A 12,732-nucleotide genomic window follows, 5' to 3' on the forward strand; every position below is an offset into this window, starting at 1 on the left:
CGGATACAGGGTCATCATGTATCCTACCCTAATGAATTTCTCTCGGATACGGGACCAGATACGGATAGTTAAGATTTAGGACGGATACAGGACGGGACCGGGTAATAATCCGGGCGGTTAAGAAACGGATAACAGATACCACTCGGGTAGGTACCAGATATTTGTCCGGTAGTTCGTCCTGATGATATTAATTGTCTAAGCACCCAACAAATACATAAATTAAGCAATACATAATCATATATATGATAGATCAAATGTAGGAAAGGAAAGCGATAAAATTGACATCATGCAGTTCAAAGTTACTAATTACAAGAACATTGTAGAACCAACACCGCAATATTAAAAATTCATAAAATATTCTAGTTTCACTCAAAAATTGCAAATAAGTTACAAAAACAAATAAACATTTTATACAAAGATAACTCAAGTCCTCATAAGAAAATGATAAAGTGAAGTACTGATTATGTTGAAACTTGGATACTTATAGTGATTTCACATGTAACTCATATAAATAAGTGAACGTGAAATAGAAGAAACGGGCCATCTTATAGATCTTATGATCCAAACATTTTTATGGTTATATATGAACATATGTTGTGCCTCCATAAAATTTCATGATTTTTTGAGGCTATTTATATATTATTAATTTCTTGTCGTAGAAAATCATAAAAATACAATGAAATCCATCAAATAACGTAGCATCGACCGGAAATTGCAAATAAGTTACCAATACTAATAAATAGTCTATACAAAGATAACCTTAAGTTCCCACGTGAAGATATCCTTAAGCCCCCACATAAAATGATAAAGTATATTAATTTGATATAAATTTGGACATAATTTTAATGATTTTGGCCTAAATATATGTTTAAACAAAAAATTGATGTACTACAAAGTTATAGATCTCTTTGAGCTCTACAATTTTCATATAAACTTTATCTTTATTCGATTTCATATGTAAAAGTTATGATTTTAAAACTATATTATGATGCAGAAAAAGGAAAAAACGGGTACCCGTATCCGACCCGAATACCCAGTTATTTAACTGGTAGTCCTCGTTCCATATCCGACCCGAATCCGAAGCTACAGTATTCGGGTATTACCCGTATCCGTCCCGAATATAAAAATACCCGAATATGTATCCAAAAAACGGGTATTTGCACTATCTGTATCCGGTACCCGACGGGTATATCCGACCCATTTTCACCCCTAGGGAACAGGTTGAGTCGGGTCCCGTTCCTCGACTACATGGTGCTGCTGAATGTTACGGTGATGGTTCTGTCGGCGACACGCCTCTCCTTGATGGGGCTCCTCCCCATGCACGACCAGCTCGTCATCGAAGATAAGTTCGACCTCCACCACCATGTTGATGCAGAGTATGTTGGGATAGTAGAGCGGGGATCCTGGAGCTGTAGGTGCAGCGGTCCCTCCCTAGGGCTAGGCGATTGCAACTTTAGTCGGCCGCACCCATCCCGCCCTAGTGGCAGTGGGGACCTTGGCTCCATCCTTCTTTTGAGTGATTCGGGTCCAGACCTGGGTCATTGAGGTGGATAGTGGGGTCCACTGTGTCGGGACCGTCATAATGCCTGGGTGGGATAGAGGTGTTGAAAGGACCACACTCTTTATCAGCATAGAGGCAGCCTGTTGGGGCGAAGGCAAAGACGCCACCCTTCGCTCGAGGCCTCCGCCGCAGTCGCTGGTCTGACAGAGACAAAGCGGGCAGGGACACCCTTCGCTCCATTCGGCACTTTGACGAAGGCCTGCGGCGACGTCTTCCCGCGGCGCGGCCTCGTTCAGTCCTAAGGCCCACGTGTGATCTGGCCCATCGTAACGGGCCCTGCGTGGCCGCCTTTGTGTTACGGGCCTAATTTGTAAAGGCATACTTGTAATTACAGCTTGTAACCCTGCTTTATGGGAATATTCTGGGGATAAACTAGGTGTCTGAGGGCACATGCGTCCTTAACACAAGGCGTTGGGCACTCAGATACCTATAAATACCCCCGCACAGTGCCCGTGAGTGGCTAGATTAACAGAGCTATTGCCCCCGAGCACGTAACCCTGTTGTCACCACTGTTCACCCTCGTTGGCCTCCTTGCTGTTGAGAGCAAGTTCCAACATTTGGCGCCCACCGTTCGTGCTACGACAAAACCACCCGCGATGGCGCCCAAGAGAGCTAACCCGAAGGCTGACGAGGCTTCGAAGGCAGCACTGCTGGCCGCAAGAAAGGGCAAGGCCCTCGTCCTCACCCAATCCACCCACCAAGAGCCCACTGAAGACAATGTTCCCCACACAGGCGAAGACAACACCTTCCGCACCTGCGGAACCGAAGGACAGTCGCAGCCGCCCCCAGGCTTCGCCCCACTGGAAGGCGCGGACCTCACCGAGGACGGTGAGGTCCTCGGCGTCTCAACAGAAGAACAGCTACAGCTGCGCGCCCTGCGCCTCAGGAACCGCAATCTCCAGAGGCAGAAAGAGATACTGGAGGCCAAGCGCCAGCGTGTGTCCGCACTAGCCAAGGTGCGGCAAATGATACGCGACGAGGAGCAGAAGGCCCAAGACCTCGAGCGCGAGATCGCGCTGATGCAGCGCGAAGGCCACCTCGGTCTACAGCAAGAGTCACCCCTCCAGCAGCGCACACAACCGGAAGACACGCGCGAAGGCCACCTCGGCCGGCAGCATGGCCCACCCCTGCAGCACCGGGCGCAGCCGGAGAACCCGCGTTTCCCCCAGCATGACTACGCCTTCCAGCACGGCGCGCCATTCCAAGGGGTCAACTACCTCGACGAGCGAAGTCCCCTGGCGCCACACCTGCAAGTGACGCCTTGGCCAGCTAACTTTCGAGCGGGGGCATATCCCAAGTACAACGGCAGCACCGACCCGGCGCAATACATAATGAGTTATCAAGTCGCCGTTGCATCCGCCGGAGGGGACGACGCCACAATGGCGAAGTCCTTCATCATCGCCCTAGAGGGCCCAGCACTCACCTGGTTCACCAGATTGCCTCTGTTGTCCATTGATTCGTGGAGAAGTCTCAGGGACAAGTTCCTCCTCAACTTCCAGGGGTACCGTCCAGACACCGACGCTTTGGCCGAGCTCTCGCTTTGCAAACAGCTGGAAAAGGAGACTCTGCGGGAGTATTACCGCAAATTCCTAACACTCAAGTCGCAGCTGCCCTCTGTCGATGATCAGATCGCTATCCACTACGCCATCAGTGGCCTTCGGGCCGGCGTCCTCTACAGCCACTGCATCAGAGATCCACCCAAGAGCTTGCAGGAGCTATATCAGCTCTTCGAAAAATATGCCAAATCCGAAGAGCTCCACCAGCGCAAGGTCGAGTCACAACGGAAACCCAAAGACGCCCCGCAGTCCAGCCGCACGTGGACAAGGACTCCGCAGCCAGACTCCGGTCGAGATGGCCGCAGTCAGCAGCAAGTGCACAACATCACCAACCAACAGCCTGCTGCTGACCCCCCTCGTCGCCAGGAATATCCCCCCAGGGCCGCGGAAATGGAACTCGTGGCAGGGGCCGAGGACGCGCGCAGCCGCCGCGCCGGTTCTACTGCCTTTTCCACGGCGAAGACTGCGCCCACCAAACCAAAGACTGCCCCGAAACGAAGGCAACCAGAGACAGAATGGCGCGGGCGCAGCCAGCCGACAATCCCAGAATTGTCGCGCATAATTACCAGCCACCCCCTCCACCATATATCCACGCTCCCGCTCTGCATCCACCGCACCACGCTTACCAACACCATCAGGAAGTACAAATCGTACCTCCTCCACAACCACCACCACACCAGCAACATCAAAACATCCCCCATGCCCCAAAGCAGGAAGACTTCGCCGATCAACCATATCGCGGAGTCATTCACATTATAACAGGGGGGTCCAGCACCGACTTCGACACCAAGCGGCAGAAGCGGGACCACTACCGCAGCATCAACCATGTCGCCGTCACTGGCCCAGTCGTGCAGACGAAGTGGTCCCACATACCGCTAACCTTCGACGCACGAGACGTCGACCTGCGCAGCGCCCCCCACATCGACGCTATGGTCATCAATTGCAGCGTGGCAGGCTGGGACTTACACAAAGTCCTAGTCGACAACGGCAGTCAGGCGGACATCATCTTCCTCCACGCCTTCGACCGCATGGGTATAAGCCACAGCTTGCTGAAGCCTTCGGACAACCCGTTATATGGTTTCGGCGGCAAGGGCACCTTTCCAGTTGGCAAGATAGAGTTGCCCCTCTCCTTCGGTGTAGCACCCAATGCCCGAAGTGAGCAAGTAACCTTCGACATTGTCGACATGGTATATCCATACAACGCCATCATGGGTCGGGGCTCCATCAATAAGTTCGAAGCTGCCATCCACGGGTTGTACCTATGTATGAAGATACCAGGTCCGCTAGGCGCCATTACAATCTACGGCAACCAGCAGACGGCGCGCAACATAGAGCGGGACTTCGTGCCTGGTCAGAGGAACGTACACTGTCTCACGACCCAGCGCGAGGTCCCCGCGCCCGCCAGCCCAACCGACAAGCAGCACGACAAGGCACAGCTGCAGTGCCAAGACGGGACCAAGACTGTCCCCCTCGATCAGGCCACGCCCAAGCAGACAGTCACTATCAGCGAAGACCTCACCTCACCTGAAGAAGAGAAACTTCTCTGCTGCCTGGCCAAGAATAAAGATGTCTTCGCCTGGTCCGCCCTCGATCTGGTCGGAGTCAGCCGATCCATAATTGAGCACAGCTTGGGAATTGACCCTTCGGTGCGACCCAAAAAGCAGAGGCTTCGCAAAATGTCAGACGAAAAGACAGAGGCCGCCAAGGCGGAGGTGCACCGCCTCCTGGAGGCTAAATTCATCGAGCCAGTGGCTTACCCCACGTGGCTCTCCAATGTTGTGATGGTGCAGAAAAAAAGCGGGAAATGGCGAATGTGCATAGACTTCACCAGTCTCAATAAGGCCTGCCCAAAGGACAATTTCCCGTTGCCGCGGATTGACAAAATAGTCGATAGCGCGGCCGGATGCGAGGTCATGTCCCTCCTCGACTGCTTCTCCGGCTATCACCAGATATACATGAAGGAGGAAGACAAGGCTAGCACCAGCTTTATAACACCCTTCGGCACTTATTGCTTTGTCAGAATGCCGGAGGGTCTCAAGAATGTCGGGTCCACCTTCTCCAGACTCACCAAAACAGTACTCGAAGGGCAGGTCGGCAGAAATATATTTACATATGTGGACGACATCGTCGTCGCCAGCAAGAATAAGGAGGACCATCTCGCCGACCTGGCTGAGACATTCGCGAACATGCGAGATGCACGTCTCCGCCTAAACCCGGAAAAGTGCGTCTTCGGTGTTCGCCAGGGCAAGATATTGGGCTACCTGGTGTCCCGCCGCGGCATCGAGGCCAACCCAACCAAGATCCAGGCCATCGTCGATATGTCGCCTCCGCAGTCCGCCAGGGACGTCCAGCGTCTGACAGGCAGATTGGCCGCTCTCAACAGATTCATCTCCAGGTCCGCCGAGCGAAGTCTCCCCTTCCTCAAAACACTCCGCGGTGCGAAAGACTTCGCCTAGGGACCGGAGCAAGCAGCGGCCTTCGCCTCACTAAAACAGTACCTGTCGGAGCTGGCCATCCTCACAAGCCCCGACTCCTCGCTCCCCCTATTGCTCTATGTCGCGGCTTCGCCGCACGCGGTCAGCGCGGCACTAGTGCAGGAGCAGACAGTCGGGGGCACAGTCAGGCAGTGCCCTGTTTACTATGTCTCCGAGGTCCTGACACCGTCCAAATGCAACATGACAGAGCTGGAGAAGATCGCCTACGCAGTTGTTATGTCCTCGCGCAAACTGCGCCATTACTTTGAAGCATTCAAGGTCCGCGTCACCTCAGACAGGGGGCTCGGCGAACTATTCAGAAACCCGGAGGCATCGGTGAGGATCGCCAAGTGGGCAGCCGAACTCTCCGGCTACCACATCAGCTTCGAGCCCAGGACAGCCATCAAGTCGCAAGTCCTGGCAGACTTCGTCGTCGACTGGACTGGGCCAGTAACACAGCCGGACCCGTCCACAGAGAAGGTCTGGACCATCCATTGCGACGGCGCATGGTGCCATGTGGGGGCAGGCGTCGCTGCAGTCGTCACCTCACCAGCCGGAGTCAAACACAGATATGCAGCACGCCTCAACTTCGCTCTGGAGTCCGACAGATGCACAAACAATATAGCAGAGTATGAAGCGATTATCCTCGGCCTCCGCAAGCTAAGGGCCCTCGGAGTCAACACATGTATCATCAAGACAGACTCCAAGATAGTCGCCGGCCAGGTCGAGAAAGACTACGCAGCAAAAGACCCCGCGCTCATGCAATACCTCGCGGCCATTCGAAGCCTCGAGAGACAGTTCAAGGGATTCACCTTACAACATGTGGACAGGGCCAAGAATGAGGAGGCCGATGCGTTAGCCAAGGCCGCCGCCAGGGGCGAACCCTTGCCCTCCGACGTGTTCTTTCACACCATCGGCACGCCAGCCGTCCGGAGCCCCGAAGGGCTCCAAATAACTAATGATAGCGAGGGCCACCGCATAGTCAACCTAATCATGACCGAAGAATGGCGGGCACCAATAACCCTGTTCCTACAGGGGTACTATCATCCAACCGACGTCAGTGAGGCAAAGCGCCTCAGACATCGAAGCCGGGACTTCGCACTGATTGAGGGCCAGTTATACAAGAAAGGGGTCAGTCAGCCAATGCTTAAATGCGTCACCGAAGCCGAAGGCATGCAGATCCTACGCGAAGTCCACAGTGGCACGTGCGGCTCGCACGCAGGGCCAAGGGCCCTGGCTGCCAAGGTGATCCGACAAGGGTTTTACTGGCCTGCAATGATCTGCGCCGCAAATCGCGTCACAAGGTCCTGCGAAGCCTGCCAGAAGTTCTCTCCTCGGTCAGGCAACCCCTCGCAATATACAAAGCTGATCGCCCATACATGGCCTCTCCAGCGCTGGGGCCTGGACATTGTCGGGCCCCTGCCCACCGCTCAGGGGAACCTTAAGTTCGCCTTCGTAGCCGTCGAATACTTCACTAAATGGATTGAAGCGAGGGCTGTTTCCACAATCACATCAAAGACTGCCCAAAAATTCTTCTGGCAGAACATTGTTTGCCGCTTCGGAGTACCGTCCGAGCTAACAGTTGACAACGGCAAGCAGTTCGACAGTCAAGATTTCAAGGATTTTTGCTTCTCCATCGGCACCAAGCTTGCCTTCGCTTCAGTCTATCATCCGCAGTCCAACGGGGTCGTGGAGCGTGCCAACGGGAAAATCTTCACAGCTGTCAAGAAGATGCTCCTCGATGAAAAAAAAGGCAGATGGACCGATTTATTACCGGAGGCAGTCTGGGCGCTAAACACAACTGAGTGCAGGGCAACCGGGTTCACTCCTTTCCGCCTTCTATACGGATCGGAGGCAATGACCCCGCAAGAAATAAAGCATGGGTCCCCGTGTACAGTTCCGTCAGCCGTCCCCGACGTGGACGAGCCAACTTCAAAAGATCTCATTGACGGAGACCGGGTCTTCGCCCTACAGGCCCTAAACAAATACCAAGCCCAGACCAAAGCATGGCGCGACCACGCGGTCATCCCGAGGGAGTTCAGCGAGGGGGACCTCGTACTCGTCCGAACAGCTCGGACGGAGTCCAAGGGCAAGTTGGAGCCCAAGTGGGAGGGCCCCTTCATAGTCAAGACAAAAGCTTCCCCCAGCGCTTACAGGCTCACAACGCCAAACGGCGAGGACCTGGAGCACTCCTGGAACATCGACAACCTTCGCAAATTTTTTGTTTGACCCATTTAGGGCTGATTTCGCCCTTGTAATTCGCCGCAATCAAACTTATACCGGCCCGCACTCTTTTCCTCCCGGGGGGTGAGGTTTTTAACGAGGCGGAGCCATGTAATATATGTGAGAAAAATCCCCCGCAAAAACATGTGTCGAAAAGAGACCGCGACAACGGTCTTCGGCATTCGACCAATTCGAAGTCACCGCGAGGCTAAGCGCTAGCCACCCTCGCGTGCGACAAATCCGCGCAGAAGTCGCCTAAGGGTGCAGCCGGGCTAAGCACAACAAGTGCGCAAAAATCCGACGTCTATCGCGAAGACTATCCGCGCAGAAGTCGCCTAAGGGTGCAGCCGGACTAAGCACAACAAGTGCGCAAAAATCCGACGTCTATCGCGAAGACTATCCGCGCAGAAGTCGCCTAAGGGTGCAGCCGGACTAAGCACAACAAGTGCGCAAAAATCCGACGTCTATCGCGAAGACTATCCACGCAGAAGTCGCCTAAGGGTGCAGCCGGACTAAGCACAACAAGTGCGCAAAAATCCGACGCCTATCGCGAAGACTATCCGCGCAGAAGTCGCCTAAGGGTGCAGCCGGACTAAGCACAACAAGTGCGCAAAAATCCGACGTCTATCGCGAAGACTATCCGCGCAGAAGTCGCCTAAGGGTGCAGCCGGACTAGCACAACAAGTGCGAAAAAACCCGAAGTCCATCGCAAAGACCCCGCGCAGGAGCCGCCTAAGGGCGCAGCCGACCTAGTACAACGAAAGCAGAAACGACAGCAAGACCAACTATAATCACACCGGCACAGCATAACCAACCATACCAGACAAAGTACACAGCGCCCTCGCAGGCACAGGCACGCGAGGGCACACAACTCCATCTTACAAGCCCTTACACATACACAAGCGAGGGCACCACGCTCTACATCGGCTCAACCTTAGGAATAATTCCCATCTCCCTATAATTAAATAACATTATCCTAAGCTCTTCACCCGCAAAAAGACTTCGCAGTTCCCCTTCCCCTGTACCCGCGGCGGCCGACAAAGACAACAGCTCCAGCCGACCAGCCCTACTCACGCGAAGCCGAGCCCCTTCCTCCGCACTAACCCTACGCTTTGCAACCGCCCTTCGTCGTCGGCACCCGGTGCTAGGACCTGGCACGTCTGGAGCGTCCGCGGCGCGTGGCGAAGCCTCCGCCACAGCCACATCCAAGGCCGCAAAATAATCCAAGTCCTCCTCCGACGACTCCTCAGTCCACTCAACCGAGCTCCCAGAGTCAGTAAAATCAGAAAACTCAGATTCAGACCCACCATATTCATTCCCACCTTCCGCGGTCGAAGCCGCCAAAAACTCAGTAGTAGCGGTTGCGTGCGCAGGCCCAAAATCTTGAACCTGCGCAGCAACCAAAATTCAGCACAACATCCAAAAATTCCCCAACCCTAAGCACCCACTACGCCACCTGCGAAGGCCCTGCCGCCGCGGGAGCCTCCGCCGCAGCCTCCGCCGCTGCTTCCGCCACCACCACCGCGAGATCTTCAGCGCTCGGCGCAGCAGCTGCGGGGGCATCAGGCGTGCCTTCGGCCACCTTCTGGGGCAGGTCTGCGGAAGGTCTTCGCCGGCCGGCAAGCCTGGCGCACCTTCCGCAGGCTCCGGGGTTGGTTCTAGGGCGACTCCAGTCGCAGCCTCCGTAGGGGTCGGCTCCGGGTCAGGCAGCGCGCTGTTCAGTGCCCCGAAGTCGTCCACCCGCTCGCCACGCTCCGCCTAAGACAAAACACACAAGAATTCAGCAAACACACGCACGGACCACATCCAGCAAACGCCGAACAAACGACAACGTTACCTGAGCCCTCGCAGCCTCGGCCCGCTCCCTGACCACCTCACGACCGCACAGACCCCACATCCGGTCATAGAGGGCCCCGGCGGATTCCTTCACCACGGGGTCTTCGGCCTCATAGATATCTCGCCCAAAATCTTCATCTGCCTGGTCGAAGGCCTCAAAGTGCCGGCACCCTTCGCGAGAGAGTGCATTCATCGCCCCCTCGCAGGTGACCAGGGAGGTGAACAACATTAACCCCCCCAAGACAGTGGGGAGCTCCTGCAGCTCCTCCTGCACCCATTCCAGACAGCAAAGCCCGGGCTCGCGCTCCGGCACCTCGAAGTCACCAGTCCGCGCACCCAGCTCGCGATATGTAGCCATCAGCTTTGTGCGCGTCCGTTCGGCCTCCGCTCGCATCGCGGCCTCGGCCCCCTTCGCGCGGCTCTCCAGGGCAGTAAGCCGCTCCTGCAGCTGACCGGCGAGCTCCTTGGCAATATTGCCTTCCGCCCGCGCCAGCTTGGCCTCCGCCTGCGCAGCCTGCTCTTTGGCGATGGCTTCGTTGGCCTCCCTCCTCTCCCTCGCCAGCTGGCGCCGGAGGTCAGCCTTCTCCTTCTCCAGGGCGGCCACCTTGTCCGCCAGTTTACGGCACTTGCTGTCGGAGGCCGACTTCTCACGGACAGCGTCAGCATGTTGCGTCCGAAGTCTCTCGACTTCGGCAGACAAAGCTGCCGTAAGGGCCCCCGACGCAGTGCGGCTAGTGAAGTCAGCCACCTGCAGAGCACACGTAAGGCCGTTGCCTTTAAAAAAAAAGAAGGGGGGTGGAGAGGACATAGCTCAGCGGACCTGACTCAGCGCCTCCGTCGCCTGACTCAGCGCCTCCGTCACTCCCTTCAGTCGGCGGGTCGCCACGCCCGCCTCGTCCCTGACCAGCGCGAGGGCCGACACCTCGCCTCCGACGCCAAGGGTCTCGCCCCTTGCCTTCGGCGCTAGCGCAGCTGTCGCGATCGCCGCGCCAGGCGCAACTAGAGCAAGCTGGCCCTCGTCCGACCCTGCAACGCGTCAACAAATTAAAATATATATATATATATATATATAGGCTTACCCACAAGATAATCCTCCACATTAATCTCGGTGCCGAAGTCGGCAACGCGTTTGCCCGGCGGCGGCAACGTTCGAGCCGCCTTCGCAGCCTCCGCCACTCCGCTGACCGGCGGCACCACCTTCGTCAGTTTGGAGCCTCCGGCGCCCACCGTTGCCTCCGGCGCCTTGCTAGGTGCAGAGGCGCCCGCCTTCGCCGGCAGCGGCGGCTTGCCTCCGCCAGAGGCCGCAGCCTTCGCCGTTCCCCGCTGCCTTTTCGGCCGGGCTTCGTGAATCCTGACAGTCGCCTGGCGTTTTTGCGCCGCCCCTTGGCGATCCTTGTCCATCACTGCCCACACAACAGCACCGATATTTCGCCCGTAAGGAAAAACTCTCCACTGATGAACCATACGAGATGTAAAACAGTCCTCCTCAGCCGCGCAGGGGATAGGAACATTTCTAGGCCAGCAACCCCCGGTAACCCTCAGCATCCGAGCCGAAGACTCCCGGAGCTCGGGCGAAGACATCCTCTCCCCCGGGGCCGCACACGTCCTCATTAACTCTCTAGCAAAACTATCAGACACCCCAAGTCCTCCCATCGCAGTACCTAATTTTCTCTTTTTTGAGGAGGGGGCGGCCGCCAGCGCAGGGTCGCCTCCAGTCTCCACCGCCGGCTTCTTCCCACGGCGGTCCGCTTCGTCTTGACCAGGGTAGCCGTCGTACGGCAATTGATTTAATTCGAAGACCCTGTTCAAACGTTCATTTGACCCGCGGATATCAAAGCTGCGCTGGCCTTCCGTCCTCGGCACGTAACGCCCCACGAGCCGCACCGCCAAGTCCTCCGCATCACGCACAAAGGCGGCCGGGTCACGGTTTCGCAAATTCAGTGCCAAGGCAGGACTTCGCACCACCCTTCCCTCGTGAAAAGGCATCTGGCGAGGGCACACTTCGCCCAGCGCCCAGCCGTGCGCCAAGGGCCAGACCCCGTACGCCACGAACTCTTCAACTAAATCACGCCCACTGATCTGACCGGTGGCGCACCGAAGGGCCCCTTCGTCTGCATCCTCTTCTGCCACTTCAAAAGGCGGATACGCAGAGTAATAATGAGAGCACATCTCAGACACGGGGAGTCCCTCATGGTCTTCGACAGCACCCTCAGCAACGTAAAACCAAAATTCATTCCAATTGCCCCACTTGTTGCGGGCGCACGGAACCAACTCCACTACTGGCATTGTGGTCTTGCCGGTCTTCGGCGTGAATGTGCATGACCCGAACTGGGCAACTCCGTCCCCAACCATCCTCTTCTGCCAATGCAAACAATAATTCTTCGCAAAAACTTCAACCGACGGCTGTCCGCCGTACGAAGTCGTCGCCCAGACATACTTCGCCAGCGCCACCATGGCATTCGGTGTCAGCTGATGTATTTGAACGTTGAATCTACGTAGGACTTCGCCAACAACCCGGTGCGCAGGCAAGCGGAGACCAGCGATGAAGAACGCCTCGAAAACGACCAACTCACCCTCCGGCTCGGGGACTTCCTCCGTCCCCGGAGCACGAGCGACTCCGCCGCCAAAGTAGCCCAACCGCTGCATATCTCCAACGCGGGCTGACGTCATCCGTGACACACCAAAATCAACAGAGTCGCCGGTGCGCAACTCCTCCACCATCACGCTACTCAACGTCTCCTCAGACGAGGCGGCGGCCGGCGGCGTGGCGTCGGCGGAAGAAGAAGAAGATGGCATTGCTACGTACCGTCGGCGGCGGCGGGCGGTCTGCTTCACTCGAGCCAGAACTCCGGCGAGCAAAAGGAGCAGCGGAGGAAGAGGAGCAGCAAGACGGCGGGCGGCTAGGGTTTTTACGGAGCGCGGAAGGCAAAGTTCAAACAGCGCCGACCCCCGCCCCCTTTTATAGGCAGGGCGCGGCTCTTCGGGAAACCCGCAATCCGACAGGGCGCGACGCTTCGGGAAACCCGCAATCCAACAGTACGCCGCCCATCAACGGTCACATCAAAAACCCCCGCGGAACCAC

The 12,732-nt window shown here is 56.3% G+C and overlaps 1 protein-coding gene across 1 annotated transcript in view; it reads left to right on the forward strand.

Moving 5' to 3' along the window:
• Positions 1-1,248: 1,248 nt before the first annotated feature.
• LOC118472298 (uncharacterized) overlaps positions 1,249-12,732 on the forward strand; it is a gene marked incomplete at its 3' end in the record, with an annotated part of 35,583 nt that continues 24,099 nt past the window's right edge. The window contains exon 1 of the mRNA XM_035960283.1: positions 1,249-1,389. Within this exon, the coding sequence (XP_035816176.1) occupies positions 1,249-1,389 (141 nt within the window). The remainder of the gene's footprint in view (positions 1,390-12,732) is intronic.

The sequence above is a fragment of the Zea mays genome, chromosome 6 (assembly GCF_902167145.1).
Source record: "Zea mays cultivar B73 chromosome 6, Zm-B73-REFERENCE-NAM-5.0, whole genome shotgun sequence".
NCBI lineage: Eukaryota > Viridiplantae > Streptophyta > Magnoliopsida > Poales > Poaceae > Zea > Zea mays.